Here is a 26648-nt window from a genome sequence, read left to right as displayed (position 1 = left end):
CCAGGTTGTTCAGCTAGGGCATGTCAGTGTTGGTCTGCTGATGCCTGCCAGCTACCTTAGGCCTGGTCCATTAGAGCTTGTTATATTGTGGTAAACTATTTTCATAGGTTGTAATGCCAGCAGAAAGAACATGACTTGGATCTATACTTAACCCAGTTACAACACATGTTATTATTAGACTCCTGAATACTATGGAAAAGTATTTGTGAACATTAATTATCCTCTAAGGGAATATACTTTTATTTTAATTACAATCCTTTACTGCATTTACTTGTTACCAACATTTAATGAGTAAATTGGTTGATGTTTGATATGGGAGTGTGGGTTTTTTGCAAAACAATTCACGAAAGAGAAGGTGTCATAAAAACACTACAAACACGTGTTTTCCACAACTATCTTCAAAGAAGTGTTTTTTTGGCCATTTTGAAAGGGTTTGGAATGGGAGTCACCCATTCAGGAGAGAAACAGTGCCATCTGTTTAGGTGGCCAGTCACACAGCAAAAACAGGAAATTATGAATATGAATGCTTGAATAGCAAATGGTTTGCAAGCAGTCCATAGTGGGAAGTATGCAGGGTCGGTGCAACAATTTAGGCGAACTAGCGGTTGCCTAGGGTGCCAAGATTTGGGGTGCAAAAAGTGGGTCCCCATAAATTTTTTTAAATGGTTGCAGCTGCTGCTGCTGGAGGGCTGAGCTGCCGGCAGCAGCAGCTGCCTGCCGCAGCAGCCCAAGGTTCCCCGGCTTAGGGCGCCGCCGGTCAGCGCGCCCCTGAGGTCAGTGCGCGCCGCCACAGCCGGCAGCCCAGGGCGTCCCTGCCCCCGGGGTCAGGAGCCGCCGCCGCAGCCCGCAGCCGGGCGCCCCTCCCCGGCGGTCAGGGAGCGCGGAGCCCGCGCGCGGGCGGCGAAATGTCCGGCGCCTAGGGCGCAAGAACCCTAGCACCAGTCTGGAAGTATGCTCAAAATGCCATTCGCAAAGCTTTTTCAAATAACTAGCAAGGCAAATTCTGTTTGCAGATAATTAGCAAACACAAAGATGGGCTAAATTTGTTGAACTAACATTTTACTGTGAATGGTTTACTTAGCTCTAGTTTGAGAATCATTTTTAGAACGTCAATTAATCCTGATTTCAGGGAAGAGATGTAGACTTGAGTATTTCATCTCACTGCTTGGCATAGTGTCCTGTCTGTACTGCAGCACCACTCCAGCAGAGCCATGCTTAACAGTTTTTGCTTACAGTGGTAGCCAGCATGGTTTGGTGCTCCATTGTGAACAGGTCTTTAATTTACATTCTTTTGTACATCACTTGAGCTGTAGCCTATTGCTAAAGAGAAAATATTAATAATCTGAAATGAGTCTTATAGTAAGCTTTTGGGGGCAGGAACAATCTCTCTTTTTGTGTGTGTGTATGGTGCCTGAAACAATGGGGTCCTAATTCCTGATTCTGTGCTTTTTACAATACAAATAACTAATAATAGAGTAACACATCAAGAACCAATAGAAATCTACTGAATAAAGCTGTAACAATTACAGTAAACAGCAAGATGCAATTCTTCTCCTTCCCAGATTCATACTCAAAATGATTAAAGCTGCAAAACACTTCAAAGTGGTTATTGTGGGTAGTTGGAATAAATAGCTTCATTCAAAGTAGACTCCAGTAGCTAAAATGATGTGAGGTTATTGCAGTTTTCAGCTATGGAAGCTCAGACAAATAGTGATTTTTTTGTGCTAACCTCTGTAGTATGACTTTTGTTTCTTTAACCACTTTTCTGTATTCCAGCATTTTAGAAGCAAAACACATGCCAAAATTTCCCCAGGGTCTTATGCAGTCCCTGAGAACAGGAACTTCTAGGAGTTTCCTGAGAGCTATCTCAAAGAAAGCTGCTCATTCTTTCCATTACCCACCTTCATCACAGAACTCATAGGCTATTTAAAAAAAAACAGACACTAATTGTTCTAAATCCTTTGCCAACATTGCAACATATAGCGTTATGTATACAATACTTCAGGCGAACAACTGATCTTGCTCAAGTCAACAGAAGTTGTGCCACTGACTTCTAAGGGATCAGACTTTGGCCCTTTGGCCATGGATGGAAAAAATAAAGTTCTTGTCACCTCGAGTTAACACTGCAGTATATAGATAACTCAGGTTACTCTTTTAGTGTTAGCCTAGCTTGAGTGAGAGCAGCTACACTGTGAAATATTAATTGAGCTACACAGAGTGATTGTGTTAGCAGCTGATGAGTTATTAACTCGAGCTGTAGCCTATACCCCTGGAGGGCCAGCCAATTTGAGAAAAAGCACCACCACATTTAAATTAAGGGTTTGTGTATGTGGACAGGACTCGCGTTTGGGGTAATAGCTCAAACTGTAACTTGAGCAACTGCAGTGGTGTCAAATACTGAAGTCTTATAAAGTGTACGTGCTAGACTGAGTCTGTGTCTACACTGCCACTTTCAGCACTAAACTTTAGTTGTTCAGGGCTGTGAAAAAACACCCCCCTGAGCGACAAAAGTTTTAGCACTGAAAAGCACTAGTATAGACAGCTGCACTCCCAGTGCTAAAGCTACCACCACGCGTTCAGGGTGGGTTTTTAAATCGCCGGGAGAGCTCTCCCCCGGGGATAAAATGTGTCTACCCTGAGCTGTTTATTCATTTGACTGTTCAGTAGTAAATCAGAATGAAACCAAAGTTCAAAATAGTCACATCCTCAGTGCTAGTGAGAGTAGTACTTCTGTAACATTTAAAATGTATGCGTGTATCTGAAATTGTGCGTTCTTGTTTTGAAGTTTGACCTTTTATGGCTAATAGAACTCAGAGCAGTATAAATGTGTTAATCTTTGGAAGCAGTGCTGTGAAATCATGTGTGGTGGACATACTTAGTGAATACAGCATAGTACAAATGGTGTTTATACTGTCCCACTCATAGTTTTTATGACAACCAGTGAGAGAACATCTGCTGAAGTATTGCTACCAGATCTGTTAAATCTGGGGACACATTGTAGGAAAGATAGTCACTTTAAAAAGGGGAACTATATTTTGTATCAAACTTTATAAGGCAGGCTTTCTCCCTAAGAGCTAGTTTGTACCATTTAGTGACAGCCCTGCAGGGGGCCAAATGTAGAGCCATACTGCTGAAGAGAGAGCACCATTAGAGCAGAGGCTGTATACTCACAGCTAGAACCCTTTACTGGGTGCAGTTAGTTCTCTTCAACCTGAGTCTGCTACAAACTCAGACTCAGGTCTGAACAACGTCTCCAAGAAGCTGCAAGCTTAACTGAAAGCAGCTTAAGAGGTGTTTCTGCCTTTAACACTCAAATGCGCACCTCCCAATGGGGTTCAAACCCCAAATAAATCCGTTTTATTCATAAATTGTTCACCCACTATAACACTGATAGAGGGAGATGCACAGCTCTTTGCCCCCCAGTATTAATACATACTCTGGGTTAATTAATATGTAAAAAGTGATTTATTGAATACAAAAAGTAGAATTTAAGTGGTTCCAAGTAATAACAGACACAACAAAGTGAATTACCAAACAAAATACAATAAAAGACGCAAGTCTAAACCTAATACAGTAAGAAAGTGATTACAGATGAAATCTCACCCTGAGAGATGTTCCAGTAAGCTTTTTTTACAGACTAGTCTGGGTCCAGCAATCACTCACACCCCCATGGTTAATGCCCTTTGTTCCAGTTTCTTTCAGGTATCCTTTGGGAGTGGAGAGGCTATCTCTTCAGCCCGCTGAAGACCAAATGGAGGGGTCTCCCAGGACTTTATACAGACTTTCTCTTGTGGGTGGAGACTCCTCCCTCGCCCTGTATAGAATCCCCGCTACAAGATGGAGTTTTTGGAGTCACATGGGCAAGTCACATGTCTATGCATCACTCAGTTCCTTACAGGTGGTAGCCATTGTTCACATGCTACCTTGAACGTAGACGTCTTATGTGGATTGGATTCTTCCAAGATCTATTGTCCATTAAGTGTTTTTTGATTGGGCACTTAACTTGCAAATTCCTTTCTAAAGAAGCGGACCAAATGCCTTACTAAGGCTACATAAAATCAAACAAGTACACAGCCGATATTCATAAGTTCGAATACTAAAATGATACATGCATGCAAATCAGTAGATCATAACCTTTGTAGAAATATGTTACATGGCATATGTAGCATAAAACATATTCCAGTTATGTCTTATTTACATTCATAAGCATACTTCCATAAAACATTATGGGGTGCAACATCACAAAAATGATCTGTGAAAGTCTGATAGGGTGGGGGTATCTGAGATTTTTATGGTCTGTTGGAAGATGACACATTAGCAGGGACTCAGTGATTCTCCAGCTTTTAGCACTACAAATGCTAAAATTAACCTTTTCAGGATTCTTTAAATTCTGTGGTGCCAGCTAGGCTGGACTATTGCTGAACAGCATTTAATAGCTCTTAGATGACTATGCTTTATCACTGTGCATTGTTTAGGCATCTGCCTGTACCTTCAACACACAAATTAGACATTTCTGTGTTCATATGTGATAAACACCAGCATACGGAATTGTAAGAGATGCCAAGGACCTCAAAGGAGAGAGAATTTTTTTAAAGCATTTGACACACTCTTATCTTGTCCTATATGCACACTACAGTTGTAATTAGGGTTTTAATTATAAAGTGCCCATGGAAGTGCTCACAAATGCTTTAAAATATATTTTCAAACATAATGAAGCAAACCACAAAAATGCCAGATATATTATTAAAAAGACATTGTCAAGTAAAATCTTGTACATTGGAAAAAAAAACCTATTTATTTTGCAGATATTTAATTCTTAGCCCTTTTATAGCACATTTCATTCATAGAGCTCAAAGTTTTACAAAAGGACATCAGTATCATGAGCACAGCGCGTTTTTCCCCCGGCTGTAGGAACTGAGGCACATAAAGGTGAAGTGATGTACCTAAATTCATTCAGAAGGCCAACTGCAGAATTGGGAATAGAACCCAGGTCTTTTAAGCATAGGTTTTAAAAAGTGACTCTTAAAATCTAAATTGCTTTTCACTGTTAATGCTGTTTGCTTCATATTTACATTTCTCCCAGTTTGGGCAATTAAGAAAGACGACTTGGTTTCACTTTCCTGTATCATCTACTTTTAGTTGATTTCAGTTTCTCATGCATGAACTAGCACATGCTGCAATATTTATGTTGCACATGCTTCAGGGGATTAATCACTAAATTGTGTCGTTATTAATGAATCTGTTTTTTTTAATGTAATAGAAACATTTCAGTGAATCTTCAGTTTGATAAAAGTAAGCCCTATTTAAATCTGATAGCAATCTTTTAGAAAAACCAAATGGCATGACAGTAAGAAAAGAATAGAGAAGGTTATTAACAGTGAGACACAATGGTTAAAACTGAAAATGCCTCTGAAGAAGTAAAGTTTTCAGATGTGTTGAATGAAGTGTGAATGGAAGGACTGAGGAGGGTTCTCTAAGGAAGGCTGGTTTCTTGTCTTGGGGGCCACCACGGCCAAAGCTTCCATGATCCTCTGGTGGAATTCTAAAGGGTAGGGACCCCAAAGAGTTGAAACCCACCCACATGAGACTCATGGTCTCAAAATGTAGTTAAGCTCCCCTCAGCTCTATTAATGTCTTTAAACATCAAACAGGAGCAACTTAAAATCAATCCCTTCATCTTATATAGAGAGCCAGTGAAAAATGGATGCAAGCTCTTACCTTTGTGTCACTGATAATTTTGTGCCCAGTGTGGCTTTTTATTGGGCATAGACTATACGATTGAAGATATTGAACAAGTAGTTCTGACTGAAGTGGTGAATTTCTTTGTTGGTCTTTATGCATATTTGGTGTTCTGGAGCTCCTAGCCCACTATGTGACTGTACAGTACAGCTCTGCATCTCATTCAAAACTGAGTGATTCTTAATACATAAAGAGAGGCCTGGTTTCAACAGTAACTTGAAATGCTTTGATGAAGGGGTTGTTTAACCTGGCAGGCTCTTCAGGAGAGGGATTCCATCTATTTCTGTTTGTACATCTCTTAAGACAATGACGCCTATTCCTGATTGGGGCTTTTGGGTGCTATGGAAATATAATTTAAAACATTAATAACTAAAAAGTTCTTTCACTCGTTTTTGGAAGAATACTTTTGTTTTATTAAATCAATTCAAACACATTTCTTTAATGCTGAGGAAAGAAAAGGCAGAGCAAATGAAGGTGAAAGAGTATATTATTTAGAGGCTTTCAGATAGAATAAACAAGAACAACAAAGGAAATATAAAACCTGAAATAAAATATTGAATTCTCTGGCAGAAGGTAAAATTTGCCGGGCACTGTGAAACTTCAGCTGACTATAGATGTTGCATGTAATAGAGCCAACAAGACAGACAGTCATAGGTTCTCAGAATTCTACAGTGTTTCAAGAATGTGTAGACATTTATAAGTAAATATTACATGACTATATGTTTTATTTGTCATAGACTGACTGTCAGAGCTTAACTCAGCAACTTTCTTCCTTTTGATTTTGTGTTACAGCATATTATTATGATTTTTATTGTTGTTGCTTCATGGGACACGTTAGTATATTACATCAAATTCCTTTGACTTCTCAGAGGGCTATGGCTGTTGTGTTTTATAGTGTAACTTTTCCATCCATTGCAGAAAAAATTCAATCAGATTATTCAGGAACAGCAACAGTTAACCGAACAGTTAAAAGATGAAACTAACCAGAAGGAACAATTAAAGAGGATAAAGAATGAAATGGAAAATGAGCGATGGCAACTAGACAAGACTATTGAGAAGTTACACAAGGAGGTAAGGTTAAAAGAGGCAGCAGGAGATAAGATATCTAATGCAAAAAGCAAATAAACTGCCAAATTACAAAGAAAAGAGCTTAAAAGCAGTGTAAATGAAAGTGAAATGTGAACTTTGCTGTTAGTGTATTTGACCTCGTGACTATCAATAAAAGCTTTCTGGACTGGAACAATAGTTGGAAGAATGCAATCTGAAAATACCATGGTAAAACACTCCTATTTTGTTAAAATAAGATGCCATATTTGATCTCTCTTCCATTATGTACAACAGACTCAGCCCTGGTATACCCTGGGTGGGGTTGGGGGCGGGGAGTGTCGACCTAAGATACATTGACTTCAGCTACGCTATGGCGTATCTTAGGTCGACTTACCTGGCCGTGAGGACAGCAGCGAGTTGACAAGGAGCGCGTTCGAAGATCGATTTATTCGTGTGTAGATGAGATGCAATAAATTGATCCCCGATAGATCAATTTCTACCCGCTGATCCGGTGGGTAGTAAAGACCTGCCCTATCAGTCCTTGCTCAGCACAACCATCAGCTGGACTGCAGTGACTTGCAGCTGATTTCTCCAGCTGCAGCATTGTTGTATTAGTTTTGCCACCTATGTGTGAGCACACAGCTTAGTTTTTGTATGATAAAGTATTTAGTGATGGCTTCATAGAATAAATTCTAATTTGTACAGGTTTAAATACAAGCCACCTGTAAATGCTGCTGGCAGAAATAGGATGGTCTGGGAAATGTATTGCCACGCATTTTAGAAACACAATTTTAGAGTTGCATATTTTCAAACTGGTGGATAGAAATTCAGCTGGACATATACACCATTTTGAAAATGTTCTCTACACAGTGAATTATGTTCCTAATGCAACATAGGAGACTGCAGTTAGGAAGAAAAATATTCTTCTGTAGTACTAATGAAGACAGATTCTCTTCTAGCATTGTTTTACTCTTGGAAAATTTTATATGTTTGTTTGTTTGTTTTGTTTTTTTGCCAGATGGCTGAAATTGTAGAAGTGTCCCGGTCATCCACTCTGGAGCTTCAGAACCAGCTTGATGAGTACAAGGAGAAAAATCGCAGGGAACTTGCAGAAATGCAGAGACAATTAAAAGACAAAAATCTTGAGTTAGAAAAATCACACCTGACAACCATGAAAATGCAGGATGAGGTACTGGCTCATAAGTTGAATGACATGTTTAACCTTTGACCTAGAATCCTCCTCAGATAATTTTCAGGACAAAGAATCTTTGCTATCATGCTCTTGTGGACTTAATCACCATGCTTTAGTGTTTGATTCTCCAGGATGATCATCAGGGTGGTACTTCTACAAGGGCAGTGGGCTTCAGCGGATACAATAGATAAATGCCAAGTGTGTTTGATGAATTTATTAAAATGATATGATAAAGTTTCTGCTGAAGTTCTTTTGCTCTTTTAATGTTGATTGCTGAAGAGAGAGTTGAGAATTTTGAAATAGCCTTAAATCAGAAAAAGATGGAGATCTATTTTTTTTTTTTAAATATGACACCACAGCCTGGCTTTAGCTTTTTAAAGAATTTGTCATAGATGTTTGAGATGTTTCAGATTCAAATGACAAAGCTATTTGTGCAGCCCAGAATCAGCCTCAGCCTTGAAGTCTCTGTCTTTTTAGCATATAAATTCTACCATAAAATTAGTTCGGGCTCTTTAAAGTTCTAAATACAGTTGTTCGTTATTTGGAAAACCTTTGAGAATGAACAGTCCATGGATGTCCTCAGTATATAAAATATATTTCAATAATTTGAGCTTCCAGGCCAGAACTTCCCCTTCATTTCTCTTTCTCTTTGTTCAACTAGAGCAGAGGCGGGCAAACTTTTGGCCTGAGGGCTGCATTGGGTTTCCAAAACTATATGGAGGGCCTGTTAGCAGAGGCTGTGCTTCCCCAAACAGCCAGGCATGGCCCAGCCCCACTCTTTATCCGACCCTTCCTGCTTCTCACCCTGGGACTCCTGCCCCATCCAAACCCCCCATTCCCTATCAGCCCCCGGGACCTCTGTCCCTGACTGCCCCCCATCATCCCATCCAAACTCCCCTCTCCTTCCTGACTGCCCCTGGGGACTCCTGCCCTCATTCAACCCCACTGTTCTCCACCCTCTGACTGCCCTGATCCCATCCACACCCCCACCCTCTGACCACCACCCCGAACTCCCCTGCCCTCTATCCAATGCCTCCCTGCCCCCTTACCGAGCTGCCTGGAGTACTGGTGGCTGGCGGTGCTACAGCTGCGCCACCCAGAGCACCAGGACAAGCAGCCTCACTGCCCAGCTGGAGCCAGCCACACCACTGCGCAGCACAGAGCACCGAGTCAGGCCACGACTCTGCTACTGCGCTGCCTCAGGAACTCGCCGCCCAGAGCATTGCACCAGCTGAGGCTCCAGGGGAGAGGGAACACCAAGGGAGGGGCCAGGGGCGAGCCTCCCAGGGCAGGAGAGTCTCGCGGGCCATAGTTTGCCCACCTCTGAACTAGAGTGACAAAATATATAGAAAAAATATAACACAAAAAGGTTAGTTTGAAGGATTGCTGTACATTCTTCTCTCATCTTTCCTTCCATATTATTTCCATTCAGCGAAGTATGGCTTATGTAAAGAACTGAAGAGTCACAATGAAATTTGGAAAATAGAGACTAGGACAGTGAGATCATCAATGTAACTTGGAATAAACTCTTCAAAGCAATCAATATCTGTACTGAAAGATACTGTGTTTACTTCTTACTCGCATGTTGGTTATAACTATTACTGAAACTCTTTTCAAGAAGTCATCTGCTATAACTGCAAGCAGTCCACACATTCTTATGTTAAAAAAACTCCAGGCCCCCAAACAAAAAACCCAACCCTATATTATTCTACAAAAAGACTGTGGTAATTTTGTTTTAAACTGTGTCGCTATAGACTTTGACTGTAGAGTGCTGCATTATATTTCTGTAAGTGAGTGTGTAAATTGTTAGGGCATGAAATGTTTTATTGTATAGCTAGCTGCAGAAGATACAGCATAATCCTGAAATTACAGGAGAAGCTCCTCTCAGAAGAAGCATCCATATAATGGGTTTTATATTAAAATAAAACAAACTTCAGAACAATCAAATGTGTCTCTCTCTCTCTCTCTCATGTTGAGTGAGAAGTACAAATAAGCCTTCATGATAACCATTTTCATTCAGTGAAATAGGTGTGTTGGCCATTCAGTTCCTTGTAAACAAGAATTCATATAGCACTTGGCATCCTTTTTGAGAGTCTCATCAGAAAGGCTGAGGACTGAATGAGCATGAAGACTAAATTACCCTCTTGCTCATATCAGTGGTCCTCCAAATCAGTTTTGAGGTATGGGGGTAGGGCAGTATGGGAATTCTTCATTTACTGTTGCCCATGCTGTAGTTGGAGACATAAGACACTGGATTCTAGGGATGTCAGTCCAGTATAACTTGAAACACTGTCACGTTCAGGGGTGCAATCCAGACCAGTGAGAGGTTGTGTCACTGCTTGCTCCATAACCTTGGGTGCCTCACAATGTTTTGCTGTTGAAGCTTCTAACCTGACTGGTCACAAACGGTCTTCCAGCATGTAGGTCTATGTATAGTTGCAGCCCTGGTCCAGCAGGTCTGATTCCAGCATCCCGTCAGCAATACACCAACCCACAGCCTAGGTTACTAATCGTAGGGTGATCCTAACACACTCCGTGTCCTGAATTTTCCCAAATTCTGCAATATCCAGCCCGCTCCTGGACAGTTCAGATACTAATGTTCATTTCTTCTGTATGGAGTCAATATTCAACAGTTTGTTACTTTAACTGGAGTTACCAAAAAGTTCAGTTTAAACACAGCACTGGATTGATTTAAAAAATAGAACACCATTTATTAACACAAGAAGATGGGATTTTAAATAACTTCAAACATAAGTAGTTAGAAATGGTTACAAGCAAATAAAAGTGAAAATTTGTATCTAAAAATCCAAGACTTAATTTAGCAAGTTTTGGATCAAGGCTTTGTTCAAGATGGCTTTTCTCACCCACAGTCTCCCAGGATAATGATGACTGACCCTTTCCTCAGTCAGGATCTCTCCCAGAGGCCCAAATATGTTGGTGCCTTTGTTGTCTTAGATGAAAGAGAGCAAACTTGGGGCTCTTGCCCCTTTTTATAGTCCAGTGAACCTTTGAAATGGATTCTTCTGCAGGTTACCCTTCAAAGTAAAGTTTATTCAAGCAGTAAAGAGGGTGACAGGTGAAGGAGGCTCCATGCTCTTTCTTCCCCCAGGTGTGTGTACTGAAATCCAAATTGTTCTGTTTCCTGCCATCTCCTCCCCCTGCTGTCTTGCCAGCCCTGTTTACTATGCATATGTATATTGAGGTGAACTTATGTTCCTTTGTTTAGGATAGGCCTGTTTGACAACTTTTGCCTGGGCAGGGCCGTCTGGTTTTGAACATGTGCTAATAACATCACACAGGGAGATTTCATAACTTTACTTATAATGTTGCTACATACATTTCGCCATGATATTATTGACCAGGAAGTCATGAGTTTTCAAAGGATACCTCACAAGGCTCGTACAAAGATTGTTACAATCGTGTGTTGAGTGTGAATACAGGGGTGCTTAGTGTCACACGCTGGCATATAGATGCTTCCTATTAGAATGCAGATAACTATCTTAGTAGCACAGTATAATGTATGGCCTGTAATTATCCAGCCTTCTCTCACTTGGCCTTTCCAACAGGAGAATAGCTCTGTAAATAATCTATAACCTGGTAATGCTCCATCACTGAGCTGGATACTTCTTATATAAGTAATGTGAGGGAGAACTGAAAATGAATCTCAGATCATGTCATAGGAGTTTGTGCACTCAAAAATATGACACCTAACAAATTAATCAGAGTGCCTCTTCACTGCACAAAAACTAAGAGCTTCATGCTAACTATACCTTTTAATGGGACTGTGTTAGCTTGAGTGAGAGAATTTAATGAAACACAGAACACCGTTAGGAGAGAAAACCCTCTTCCTCAAGAGATGTACCTCCTACCATATATGTATGGGGCTATAGTTTAATATATACAATAGCAATTATACCATAAATATAATATTGTCATCAAAGTGCCGTAGTGCCAGAGCAAGGGGCATAAGAAAGGTCAATAACTGTAGTGATGGTATGAAAAGCAAATAAACCTGATGGAAAGAATTACCACAGATGTAATCATGCACAAAGCTGTAGGACAATTGGCTAAGAAAAAGATAATTAAGTAAAAAATCCAGTTTGTATTATTGCTACAGTGAAACCTGTATGCTGAAGGGTATTTTCATATCTGAGAACTCTGATCCAAAGTTATTTACTTGGTGCCATCATGTGGATGAAATAAAAATGACTCTAATAAGCGTACAGTACTACCTACTTCTTCTCATCCTGGTTTTTAATAACTTGTTTTTAAAGTCTTAGCAGAAGTGTAGCCCATTTACTGACATTACTGTTACATAAGAACATAAGAACAGCCATACCAGGTCAGACCAAAGGTTCATCTAGCCCAGTATCTGTCTACCGACAGTGGCCAATGCCAGGTGCCCCAGAGGGAGTGAACCTAACAGACAATGATCAAGTGATCTCTCTCCTGTTAGGGACACCATTTTTTACCCATCCAGGCTAATAGCCATTTATGGACTTAACCACCATGAATTTATCCAGTTTTCTTTTAAACACTGTTATAGTCAAAGAAATGTATTATAAATTATGCCACCTGCCTTCTTGTTTCAGATGCGTCTTATGGAAGAGGATTTACGGGACCACCAGAGAGCCCAGGATGAGGCAATTACAAAAACTCAGCTGCTGGAACAAACTGTGAAAGGCTTGGAATATGAACTGGAAGCCAAAAATCACCTGAAAAGTGATCGGACGAGACAAATGAAACTAATGGAGGTAAAAGGAGCTTTTGGATAGGGGGGTCCTTTGGGTGCTTGGTGCTTTTGTATACGTTTTTTGCTAGAGATGATTGGAAATGCTTAATTTTTTTATTGTGGTTGTGCCTTGGAAGCAACAACATAATTTCATCTCTTCTGATGGAAAAATCAGTGTTAGGCAAAAACTATTTTGGCATCTCCCAAAGGTGAGCATTCAGCACATCTAATAGGGCATATTATGTTCTGAATGATAGTTATTTTGAGAACTCTTTCAATACTTTCCTTTCTTTATCTCATGTGACAAATGGACGTTCTGACCAGTTATCTCTGTTGTTTTCCTTCAATTCATCAGGCATGAAAATCAGAAGGTTTTAACTCCTAGGCACTTAAAACCTGATCCACTCCCAATGAAATCAGTGGGAGTCTTTGCATTATCTTCAGTGGGCGCTGAATTAGGCCCTTGTCTTGCTTTTATAAATGGCCTGGTTTTTATAGCTGTGAACAAATTAAAATTAATTTCTAAAGAAAACCCTCTGTTGTAGCACCTCTAGAGTATTTCTAGAAATATTATTGTTGTTAAATTGTTTATTTAATATTATATATCTGCAGTTTTTTATGCTCATAGAATTACTGCAAGTGTCCCTGACCAACGAATATTTAATAGGTTATTGGAAACTGAATTAATTGTAAAAAGCATTTTTGCATAAGTCACCTTGTAATAGGTTTGCAAAGTTCCTTCCCAATGGAATTTCTCAGACACTTTTTTCAGTTTATTCAATTTGTTACTGCAATGAAAAGGGAAATCTTGTTCAAACTGTGGAAGCTAGCTGTTGAACTGCACTGAAGAAAGCTGTGTTCTTAAGTTACAATGAAGTTTCTTTTTCTTTTTCTTTTTTTTTTCGTTTTTCAATAATGAAGTTAATAGCAAACAGGCTGTTAAACTCTTGTAGGCATTTCTAGTACAATACAGATACTTTTTCCTGAGTTCTCTGCAAATTGTCACAGGGACTGCACTTTTCAAACATTGTTCTGCCATGTTACATACGTGTGTGTGTGTGTGTTTTCAGACAAATCGAGCCCTTGCAGTCCTAAAGAGAAATGCTCTGTAGCATTGTAAAGAGAATGAAGGACTAATCCATTGAACCACTTTTGTTTTTTCGTTTAGGACAAGCTGTCCCAGTTGGAACTGGAGCTTGATGAGGAGAGAAACAATTCAGATTTGCTGTCTGAGAGGATTAGTAGATGCAGAGAACAGGTACCTGACCAGTGAACAAAGTTTGCTTTGCCCAACCATAGTGTAGTGATGAGGAAGAATAGGGTCACAAATAACGTTAATGCATTAAATAACAGTCTTCAAGTTAGATGCTCATTATATTGCATGCAAACCAGATAGTAATTATGTTCAACAACAATAGAGCTTTCAGTGCAAGAATCTCTTAGTCTCTTAATGGCTGAGCCATTACAAACATTGAGTCTATCTCCCCTTGTAAGTATTCTCACACTTCTTATCAAACTGTCTGTACTGGGCTATCTTGATTATCACTTCAAAAAAATTTTTTCCCTTACTTAATTGGCCTCCTAGAGTTGGTAGGGCAGCTCTCACCTTTTCATGCTCTCTGTATGTGTATATATATCTCCTCAATATATGTTCCATTCCATGCATCCGAAGAAGTGGGCTGTGGCCCACGAATGCTTATGCTCAAATAATTTGTTAGTCTCTAAGGTGCCACAAGTACTCCTGTTCTTTTAGTCTCTTATAAATATTAATAAATTTAGTTTCACAACACCTTTGAGATAAGTAGTAGTATTTAGCATTTTGCACGTGGGAAAACTGAAACAAGAGTTTGAGTTTCCTAGTTCACCTATGAAGTCTGTGTCAGAACCATGGATAGAACCTTGATCTTCTGACTTCTATTCATGTGTTCTAACCCCCAAATCATCTTTCTTTCAGCAGTACACACACTTGGTTACACCTGTCCTGTGGGGCAGATAGTATATTGTGTTAAACTGTCATACACAGCAAACATAAGTTGACTTACACCACAAAATTCTTACATAGTTTTCAAACTTTTCACAAACTTCTGGATTGTTCAGATTTGGATTTTGGTCAAACCATTTATGTAGATCATATGTGAAATTCTGATCTGCTTTTCAGACAACACACATATCACAGCTATTTGGATGTGGTATTGTGTTCATTCCATTTTAGATTTTAGTTTCAAAATGGTAAGTAGTTAAAGTGGGATAGAGCTTTTTATTTATAGTTTACCCTAAACAGATTACCTATCAATACTGTGCTTTATTCTATTGGAATTAGTTGTGCAATGAATTATGAATGAGACAACTTATTACACGGACAGATTTTCAAAGAGATCCTCTAAAATTCCAGATGCAGTTTGTCTGTCATTTTTTTTCCAGGCATAATATTTCCTGGTCTGGATTTTTGTGCATGCAAGAAATTTACCTGTGTGTACAAACTGCATGTATACACACAAACTAGGTAGACAGACATCATACAGCTTGCACACAAGTCTGAGATTTAGTCATGCAAATGCTTGGTTATAATAATTTTGCAGAACAATTATTTTTTAAAGCTGAGTTGAATCCATTCTGAAAATTTCCCCCAAAGTTTAGAAATAACACTAAAGCTGTAAAATCTAAAAAGCAAAAAAAAGTTAAATCACTATTCTATCCTTTGTATATGTCATGCCAATGGCACCAGGTATATTAAGAATAAATTGCTTTGCTTTTATTGACTTGCCATTATCTTGACAGAGGGCTACATTTAAGGAAGGTAGCGTGGCCTAGCACAGAAAGCACAGAATTGAGACTCAGGAGACCTGGGTCTTATTCCCAGCTCTGCCACTGGCCTGCTGGCTAACTTTGGGCAAATCACTTCAACACACTGCCTCAGTTTCTCGATCTGTAAAATGGGGATAATGATACTGCCCTCGCTTGTAAAGCACCTGAAATCTACTGATGAAAATTGCTGTATGAGAACTGGGCATTATTATTAATAATAATAATAATAATATTACCAGGGCCATACCTAGGAGGGTGCAGAGCCCAGGACATCGGCATCGAGTTTCTGTCTGCTGGGAGGTGCTTCCCCCCGCTCTGCCCAGGCCATGTCCCCACTCTACCCCTTCCCCCAAGGCCCCACCCCTACCCCGCCTCTTCCCTGCCCAGTTCCGCCCCCTTCCCTGAGTGTGCTGCGCCCTTGCTCCTCTCCTTTCACCCCCAGCACCTCCAGATGCAGTGAAGCAGCTAATCATTGGTAGGCACTGAGAGGGAGTGAGAGGCGCTGATTTGCAAGGTCTGCCAGTGGGCAGGAGATGCTGCGGAGGAGGGGAAGGTTGGGAGGGGGGTTTCTCCCTGCCTGCCCGGCCTCCACATCACCTCCCTGCCCACATCCTCACAAAGTGTGGGGCCCCCAAAGTGTAGGGCCTGGGGCGGTCACCCCGATTTGTCATGCCCTAAGGAGAGCTCTGATTATTACTTTAAGTACCTCACTTAGTGAGGAGTTTCATTGAAATCATGGATGCTACTTGCAGAGTCAGATACTACTCAGTGGAATACATATTATAATATTTTAATTTCTTTTGATTTCTAAGGAAAAGACTTGTTGAGATATGAGTAGCTTCAATTTCAGTGGGAAGCACAGGGAATAAAATCCTGCTTTCCATCTCTTTTCAGTGAAACAGTGTCTCCCACTGAGATAGCTGAAGTGCCTTAAAATGAGTTAAGCCTCAGATTGTGTTTGTGTGTCCTTGAAACTCCACTGATCCTGTTAGTAATTTGTTGGACCTAAGGTTTCTCAGACTCTTATTGGATTTCAGAAGTGTCTTTTTACCATTATTTCACTGAGATCATACAGGCTCGGAATCAGTGTGTATGAGATGCTCTCATTATGTGCAGTGATTCAGAATGTAAAGGACCCATTATAACTGGTAGTTGTGTCATTGTTTAATTAGGAAGCTTTGAATGCTGTAGTCCATGCATGTGTTGCAACTCTGTGCTGTAACGGCCTTAGCCAAATCTGCACTAGTGGGCACTTCAGTAATTTAATGGAAACCTAAAATACAGATGGGTAACTAGAATGTCACATAACAGGCAAAAATGTGTGTTGAGATCCAGAGTTTCTCATTTCACGCATGAGTTACAAAGGTTGTTTTGTTTTGAGTTTATGCCATAGTGGCTAAGTTGTCAATACAGGGTCTGCTAAGCATCTGTAATGACATGAGAAATGATAATGGATTCGTTCTGGTAATATCTGTGGTCTGTAAATGTCCTTTTTATTGTGAATGTGTTATCTTAATGTATTGATAATGAAGACTAATATTCCAGTGTACAGTAAAAACTCATTAAAATGACTGGTTAACTTTCATCTCAAGTAAAACATTTAAATAAACATTGTCAAGTTAGGTCAAAAATTTCACTTGCAATTAAAATTTATCCCACCCCACTTTTTATTTTAATACTGCCCTGAATCTGAGATAGGGCTGCAGAAGACACTGATTATTCTCTTTTCCCCAACCCCTATCTCAACTCAAGATAGCAACAGAATGAAATCTCAGTTTCTTAGCTAGGTCACCTACTCATAACAAATATCTAGCTGCCACTTCAGAGGTACATGTGATGCAAGCATGTCACACTGTCTTGCTACTCTGCTGTGTGAGCGCTGAAATACACAGGAATTCTGTTTTTTAGTCACATTCTGCCTGCATGTACACAAGATGGGAATGTGCTTGTCTGCAATGCGTTAAATGATCTCTCTTCACTTCCCAATGGGCAAATATCTCGGTCACTAAAACCTCCACCATGTGTGGCACCAACTTGGCACAATTCTTGTTGGTTTCATGAAAGAGGTCAAAGATTTGCATGATCATGAGCACTGAACTACCCTGTAGCCCCTGAAGATGACCCCTCTGGTTCAGAAATAAGGGGTCTCAGCAGGTTAGTGGGGGAATGCTCGCACATCTTACTCCTGGGGTAATTCTATGCCTAAAAATTCTGTGCACAATACTTTAAAGTTCTGCATATTTTATTTGTCAGAATAAACACAATATAATCAGGCTGGTTTCAATTATTTTGATGATTTATTTTAAAATACCTGTCAGCGAGTATGTCTGTAACAATACAGACAACAACAAAAATTTCAGGAAATGTTTTGACAAATAGATTCCTTACTAGGCATATTAATACAGAACTTTGAGTATCCTGTTCCCCCTTCCTTCATCTACCTTTTATCTTCTGGGTTGTAAATTCTTCCATGTAGGGACTGTCTTTTAGTATGTGTTTCTATAGCACCTGGTGTAGTGGTGCCTACCTCTAGTTGAGAGTCTTTGGGAGCACAATACAACTAATCAGCATGATGGGTTGGATCAGAGAAACCCCCTTGGGGCTGCCAACTGATATGCCAAGACTATGTCTACCCCTGCTTTCCCTGTCAGCTTGGGACTCCAGAGCCCTGCCTGGACGGACGGACGGACGGACGGACGGACGGACGGACGGACGGACGGACGCACACACACACACACACACACACACACACACACACACACACACACACACACACACACACACACACACACACACACGTCTGAACCATGTCCCACAAACTGCAAGCTTAACTGAAAGCAGTTTAAGAAGTGTTCCTGTCTGTAACAGTCAGATGCCCAACTCTCAATGAGGTCCAAACCCCAAATAAATCCATTTTACCCTGTATAAAGCTTATACAGGGTAAACTCATAATTTGTCCGCCCTCTCTAACACTAATAGAGAGATATGTACAGTTGTTTACTTCCCCAGGTATTAATACGTACTCTGGATTAAATAATAAGTAAAAAGTGATTTTATTAAATACAGAAAGTAGGATTTAAGTGGTTCCAAGTAGTAACAGACAGAACAAAGTAAATTACCAAACAAAATAAAATAAAACACATAAGTCTATGCCTAATACAGTAAGAAAACTGAATACAGATAACACCTCACCCTCAGAGGTGTTCCAGTAAGCTTCCTTTTCCAGAAGCCTCCTTCTAGTCTGGGTCCAGCAATCACTCACACCCCCTGTAGTTACTGTCTTTGTCCCAGTTTCTTTCAGATATCCTTTGGGATGAAAAGGCTATCTCTTGAGCCAGCTGAAGACCAAATGAAGGGGTTTCCCTGGGGTTTCAATAGACTTCCTCTTGTGAGTGGACACTCCTCCCTCCCCCGGTGTAGAATCCCAGCTACAAGATGAAAGTCACATGGGCAAGTCACATGTCCATGCATGACTCAGAATTTGCAGGTAGCATCCATGGTTTACATGCTACTTTGAACAACCTGAAGTAGACTTCTTACGTGCATTGGAGTCTTCCAAGATCCATTGTCCATTAAGTGCTTCTTGTTTGAGCACTTAACTTGCACATTCCTTTCTCAAGAAGCTGACCGAATGCTTTACTAAGGCTACTTATAAATCAAGCAAGTACACAGCTAATATTCATAACTTCGAATACAAAAATGATACATGCATACAAATAGGATGAATAGATTCGATAGATCATAACCTTTACAGAGATATGCTACATATGCCATGTAGCATAAAACGTATTCCAGTTATGTCATATATACTTTTATAAGCATATTTTCATAAAGCCTTATGGGGTACAATGTCACAATAAGTGTGTGTGAAAATCGTTTCTTTAGTTATATGGCCTTAATACCAGCCCTCCATAAAAATTTGATTTGGAGTAACTTCAGATTGTTGAAGAGGTTTATTTTTCCTGAACTGATCAACCATACACCATCAATTTATACTATGAATCCTGTACATAACAGAGAAGATCCATTTCCTGTGCAAAATACATGCAGTTACCAGAAATAATTGCAAGGAATACTTGCGCTCAAAGTACTGGATCACTGCAAAATAGAAATCTTATCTTGGTTAGTTCTCTGCGTAGACTAGCACTACCAGTATCAGTTTCGCAAAGGATCAAAAGCTAAAATGTTTGTTCATTAATTTGAAAAGCAAATGATAGGCCTGAATTCAAGCTCCATTTCCAAAGAGCTCCAAACCTTGGGGAATTTTGCATTCAGACACTACTCTCATGGCTGGGCCTAACCAAAAGCTGATATCTGAACAGCTTTGAGTACTGGGGAACATAGGATCAGGATACAAGTCTTATGGATCTGGTCCATCTTGCATTTTGATCTGTGATAAAGTGCTACTAATTATGTTAAAAGTAAAGACTTTAACAAACACAGGAGGGAGGAGGAGCAAACCTGCTGCCTTTTGAAGTCAAATGGAGGAGGATTGAGCCCAAAGATTTTATTATACAGCATTTTTGTCTGCAAAGAAAGGAAATTATTTGGGCTACTTTGTTTTTGCTAACATAATGGAAACACATTTGACATGGCTTCACCAATCTCTGTGCACACACAAAAAAAAATAGAATCATAGACTCATAGACTCGTAGGTCAGAAGGGACCAATGTGATCATCTAGTCTGACCTCCTGCACAAAGCAGGCCACAGAACGCTACCCATCCACTTTTATAACAACCCCTAACCCATGATTGAGTTATTGAAGTCCTCAAAATTGTGGTTTGAAGACCTCAAGCTGCAGAGAATCCACCAGCAAGTGACCCATGCCCCACGCTGCAGAGGAAGGCGAAAAACCTCCAGGGCCCCTGCCAATCCGCCCTGGAGGAAAATTCCTTCCCGACCCCAAATATGGCGATCAGCTAAACCCTGAGCATGTGGGCAAGACTCACCAGCCAGCACCCAGGAAAGAATTCTTTGCAGTAACTCAGATCCCATCCCATCCAACATCCCCTCACAGATCATTGAGCAGTTGATACCAGAGTTGTTTCCAGTAACCATGAGAGGGAGACCAGTTTCCATGGCAATGGCAGAGTAAATCTGGGAGGATAAAGTTGCATTGGCTGTGTTCTTCACTTCCTTTTGGTAGAATAGTCCCAATGGATTACTGTACACCTGCTCCTTAGTTGGCACCAGGTGTGCAAAGCTAGTAAATGAAAATGTGGAAATGAAGTTTTTTTAAGTAATGAAGGATGACAATTTTTATTAGCTTTCTTAGTTAGCCGCCTTTGTTTGTTGTTGAGTCAGCTGCTTGAGAATTGTACACGTACAGTAGGTTAATATACATTTTTCCACTTTTCCTTGCTCAAGAACTGTAGGCTCTGTACCCAGTGAGAGATGGTAAACAATGGTGATAGCATCTAAAAGGTTATTAGAAATCAAATTACTTTTCACTAACCTCAAACTCTGCAGCTGCTTCTAATCCTAAAGCTGGCACTAATTGCTGTTATGTCTAATACAGCTTTGTAGAATCTGATACTATTACTTCTTACAATGCTTTGTTTTTAACGTTCTCTAAATCCAGCTGTGATAACTGTTGCCTTTAGCTGCACAGTTAGTTTATTATTTTAATGTAATTAGAATACATTATATATGTTAAAAATGTAGAATCTGAGCACAAAGCACTGCATGCTACAGACCTACAGTACATTTTAACTGCTGTGTAGTCTTTCAGAGCACATTTTTCAAGGCACTGTTTTTCCTTTGCATTTAGTGTTGTGTATTTGTTAATGATAAGTACATGGACATAACTGGGAGCTGGCCTCCATCAGGATTTGTATCCTGTTGTTCCTCTTTTTATGGTAATTTGTGTGTAATTCCTGCCTGGGGTCCACTGTAATCAGACTGTATTCTTCTCCTCTCCCTTTCTTTTTTGTGATACTACTTTTACTATGAAACATCCAGCAGCAGCAGAAATTATCTTGGCGATACAATAATCATCCTTTAAATACTTCCCTAATTTAAGACCTGGTGATGGTTGTGCACATTTGTCATGGCCTCTGAGCACAGTAAGAGCACAATAGTGCTTTAGTGTGTGGAGCTACATTGTGGCCCATTAAACAAGTTCTAATATCTAACAAAAACCCTTTCTCTAGTTAACAGTTGCGTTTTTAATTAGTCACTCATTTTACTTCAGATCTTGCTTATTTTTCTGTGCCTATTTGCATCACTGAAGCAATTATAGCAGAACGAATAATTTCTTCATGACCCTGACAACAGAGCTTTTTCTGATATACTAACAAGTGCATAGATGTAAACTTAGGTGCTGAAACTACAGTTGCTGGGGGTGTGGCTGCACCCCTGGCTTGAAGCGGTTTCCATCATATACCGGATTTACAGTTTGCTTCAATGGCTGTCAGCACCCCACTATACAAGTTGTTCCAGCACCCCTGGATTTAAAGATCAGGAATGCTGATATACATGATGCTCATACACATTTGTGCATCAAAACAAACTTTAAGAAACTTTGCAAATCACTCTCAGAGCTGTCCCTTGGGTACAGTGAATTGAGGCAACTGCTCCAGGTGCCGCGCTTTGGGAAACCCCGCCGGCTGGTGCTATTGGTTGGCACAGTCGGTCCTGGAAGTGATGGGTTCGTCACTTCCTTCCCGGGCCCCGCAGCCCCCCAGGGACAGCCCTGCTTACTCTGTTTAGTCATCCTTTTGTGGGGGCATTAAGATTACTCCTACTGTTAGGTTGAGGATGTTTTTGAAATCCCTAGTTCACCTAGATACTCTTGTGTCATCTTGAATTTGTTTTTGGCTTATAACTGCCTCCTTTAAAATATCTTCATAAAGCATAAAAGGCATAATACTAAAACAATCTTTCATTAAATCTTAACTGAGCAAATGTTTGTTTACTGTATTTTAAAGAAGAGGAAAAACCACCTCTGAGATATTAGTGCACCTCCAGGCCTATAGGCAACAATTAGTTCCATAAGAACTCTATTCAGCTGTTGCCAGAATGGAGCCATATACTAACATTTGTAGTCCAGTAACTAATATGACCTTAGTTTTCAAGAATGCCTTCTGCTGTCATGACGTTCTACATGGATAAAACACGTACAACTGCATGCAATTCCATCGCTTTTGTATTCATATAAAACTTATAGGAACAACTTAAATGACCACTTTTCAACATGTGATTAGTTAAAGATATGATTTTTAAGGTGATAATTTGGTGAAAGTGACCCAGGATAAACTATTCGATGTGCGCTGCTTGTTTAACCTTCATATTCTCAATATCATTTATTTCATTTGTATGTAAGATTCCCTGATGGCTACGTAAACGTTTTTTGTAAGATAACTCTGTGTTACAGATTTATTTGAAGTGAAAGTTAGTTAGTATGTTTACTTAGGCTGAGTTAATACATAACTATAGTAATGTAGAAAACAGAGTCGACTTGGGGAGGAGTATGCGGGGTCATGTGTCCCCTAGATTTGACACTTGGCTTGGACTGAGCATGCTCAGTAACACTGCTGAAGCCGGCTGCCCTCACTCTGCCCTTCCCTCTCCTTACCCCTTCCACTATTAGCAGGCAGGCACGGGTTGACTTTGGTAGAAAATAGAGTAGTCACTACTGAAAGCTTCACAAAAGTCTTCACAAGTACAGTAATTGGTGTTACCATGGTATTCATTATATCCCCTAGATGATATTCCTTACACTCAGTACTATCTAGGGAATAGCACAAATACTGTAAATACACTATCTACTTGCAGAGGCATTTGTAATGATTTTATGGCAACCCCAGAAGGAGCAGGGGCAGGAGGGAATTTGGGCATCACTGCCTTGTTGCACTGGTATGGTTGTAGTTCAGTAACAGCTCCCATATTGGTTTTCTTCCAAGGGTGAAGTTGTGTGGTTCCCAGCAGCTGTTATATTTCTTTGATCTTCACAAGGATTTTCCAATGAAAACAAGTATTCAGAGAAAACAGAGGAATGGTGTAGCCCTATATTAATTCTTTATTGATAGGGGTGTTTTATCAGCTGAAGTATAGAAGGTATCTTTTTGGAAGGGGTCAGTCCTTTTTTGTCTGGGGTTATAGTTGTCATATCTATTCAATATGCCATTTATGGAAAGGGGCATTTTATACTTCTGAATAAATAAGTAAATATAGATACTGAATCACTGAACTGAAGTTTCTGGCTTTTCTTTTTATAATAGATTGAACAAATGAGGAATGAACTACTTCAAGAAAGAGCTACAAGACAAGATTTGGAGTGTGACAAGATTTCATTGGAAAGACAGGTAAGAGCTGCAGCCATACCACCTCAGTGTGTGATCCCTACAAATCTCACAAGCTGAGCAAGGCCATGCTAGATTAGTGCCTTGATTGGAAGCATTCAGGTGGCATCTAAGGGCTGTGGGAAGTAGTGCCGGTGATTCACTAGTTTACACGACATCAGCTTAGTGAGCTTGAGGTACCTACCATCTTTAGAAGAGACAGACGAAAGTGAGTTTCTGACCACTTGTTGTCAATAAAGATCCCAAGGCACGTTTCATAAGATATTGTTCCCATTGTCCTGGCTGAATTTTAACTCTGTGATTAGGTTCTCTGACCCTGATTTCCCCTGCAGTTTCAATTAAATACAACATCTGTCACTTTTATTTCCTAACCCATTGTACTGTACAGTGCTATGTAGTTTTATCAGCTCCTACTTTCCTCTCAGAGATGGCAGTATTTCAGTGTTAAGGAAGGAATCCCTCTACAGTGTGTCTATATGTTTTGGGATGAAAGACATTATAAATAAATAAATATAACAATTGTTTTTGTACAGTTATTAGTTTAAGAAAAATGAGCTACCAATTATATTGACTGGTTTTAAGGCTAATGTAGGAAAAATGCAGTAAAATGTCAAAAATACTGTCTGCTAGCCTAGATCTAAAACCTTCATCAGATTTGGAGGGAGAGATCTTCCAAACTCTAAATACAATTTTGGAGTCCTGCATAATAATTTTAAGCAGTCAAAGTTTGGTCTGATATTTTGCTTCTGCAGAAATAATAATAATACCCAGAAAAATAACATTCTCGTGAAATAAAAAGTACAGAATTAATAGAAAGAGAACTGTTACTTTCTGTTGCCTAAATTTTTATCTTATACAATAAGAAGTCTTTTAAAACTATTTGATGATGTCTGTGAAACAGTTATCATGCTCTCCCTTGCAGACAGCTAATCTTCTTCCATTTTTATTGTGCCTTTCATCCTGGTGGATTACAAAGCAATTTACAAACAGACATATGCTAGGAACTGCTGACGCACAGCCCCCACTGACGTCGAACATGTCAAGTACTATTTAACAGGACCACGTGATAGTTTAGGATAAAAGGAGATGAACAATACCTTATCCACTTGCAATAAAAGAGGTATTTAGATAGGTAGAATGTAACTACCAGAATTGGATTGAGGCAGGATTCCAAAATTCATGCCCATAGTCTTACAAAAAGTGGAACTGTTTCACCCCATTTTAAAGCCTGATCCTGCACTACTGACTCATCTGAGTCAGCCATGCTAACGTAATGCTATAGTTAGTAGACATCACCTCAGTAATGAGTTTAAAGGAAAGAGTGCCACCTACTAATACATCAGCAGTTGGGTTTTCCCCATAGATCCTCCAGTTACAGCACTGATTTATCCCACTATAGCCCAGTAAATTATAACTTATGAGATCTGAGGACTTCACAGCTTGAGGTAGCATAACTCAAAACTTTTTTTTTTCCAGTATTACCCTTCTCTTCATACAAGCTTCTCACTGCTGCTTGATTTTTAACTTTCTTTTGTAATGATTGAGAGGTTCTTTAAGAGAACTCTGACATAAAATTATTAAGTTGAAACTTTGAAAACATTATGCACATGTCCTAAATTAACACTGTCTGTACATTTTCATGCAAACAATATACTAGAGTCTAACTTCAGTCTCTTACTGATTGGTGTATTTTGAAACTCGTAAAACTTTACTCAGTGTCATAGCTTCTAATTGTTTTATGCAGTGTTGCTGTAGTTGTCAGTCCCAGGATATTAGAGAGACAAGATGGGTGAGGTAATATCCTTTGTTGGACCAATTTTTGTTGGTCAGAGAAACATGCTTTCAAAAGCTTAAAAGATATTATCCACCGTGTTTCTCTGATAGCTTCTAATTGTAAGTTTAGTTTGTACTGCTGATGGTAGAGAGTCTGTTTTTTAAGGGATCAGAGATTTCCATATGGCATCACATGGCGAGTAATGGATTCTTAAAGTGAGAGAAGATACATAAATCCATGGAGATTTTTTAGTGACCACATGAAAACTAAGAATAAAACTTGAGTGACTTATCTCTCACTACTGATTATATACTTTTTTAAATGTGTGGGTCCTAGGAGGGAAAAGGAAACCTTATTGAAAACCTCGATGGACTTCTTTTGGTTAAAAAGTCTTCTGTTTTCCTTTGTTAGTTAATATGTATCTGAGTCTGCCTATGGATTGTTCGGAATGTAATGATCTGGCATATGAATATAATACAATGACTTGTCTTTTAGTGTACTGTGCAGTATTTTTCATCATGCATATTATAGTTGAGATGAAAAAATAGCAATAGACTGTAGGTTGTACCACAAATACGATAAATCACAGCATCATAGAAATGTAGGACTGGAAGGGACCTCAAGAAGTTATCAAGTCTAACTCTCTGTGCTGAAACAGGACTAAGTAAACCCAGATGCTCCCTGACAGGTTTGTCCATCCTGTTGTTAAAAACCTCCAATGATGGGGATTCCACAACCTCCCTTGGAAGCCTATTCCAGAGCTTAACAACCCTTATAGTTAGAAAGTTTTTTCCAAATATCTAACATAAATCTCCCTAGCTGCAGATTAAGCCCATTACGTCTTGTCCTACTTTTTAGTGGACATGGAGAACAATTCATCAGTGTGCTCTTTATAACAGCCATTAATATATTTGAAGAATGTTATCAGGTCCCCCCTCAGTCTTGTTTTCTCAGGAAAAAGAGGCCTAGTTTTTTAACTTTTCCTCGTAGATCAGGTTTTATAAACTTTTTATCATTTCTGTTGCTTTCCTCTGGACTCTCTCCAATTTGTTCA

The 26648-nt window shown here is 39.7% G+C and overlaps 1 protein-coding gene across 3 annotated transcripts in view; it reads left to right on the top strand.

Annotated features, from left to right (window-relative positions):
• The window catches only part of CGNL1 (cingulin like 1), a 113126-nt gene that overhangs the window by 78604 nt on the left and 7874 nt on the right, over positions 1–26648 (top strand). For all 3 annotated transcript variants that reach the window (XM_032774112.1, XM_032774111.1, XM_032774109.1), the window contains exons 11-15: positions 6658–6810; positions 7805–7975; positions 12571–12732; positions 13879–13968; positions 23740–23823. In XM_032774112.1, coding sequence (XP_032630003.1) covers positions 6658–6810; positions 7805–7975; positions 12571–12732; positions 13879–13968; positions 23740–23823 — 660 coding nt within the window. The remainder of the gene's footprint in view (positions 1–6657; positions 6811–7804; positions 7976–12570; positions 12733–13878; positions 13969–23739; positions 23824–26648) is intronic.

This window comes from Chelonoidis abingdonii, chromosome 9 (genome assembly GCF_003597395.2).
Source record: "Chelonoidis abingdonii isolate Lonesome George chromosome 9, CheloAbing_2.0, whole genome shotgun sequence".
In the NCBI taxonomy this organism is placed as follows: Eukaryota; Metazoa; Chordata; order Testudines; family Testudinidae; genus Chelonoidis; species Chelonoidis abingdonii.
The sequence above is the reverse complement of the archived record's forward strand: the minus strand, read 5'-3'. Positions and strand labels throughout refer to the sequence as shown.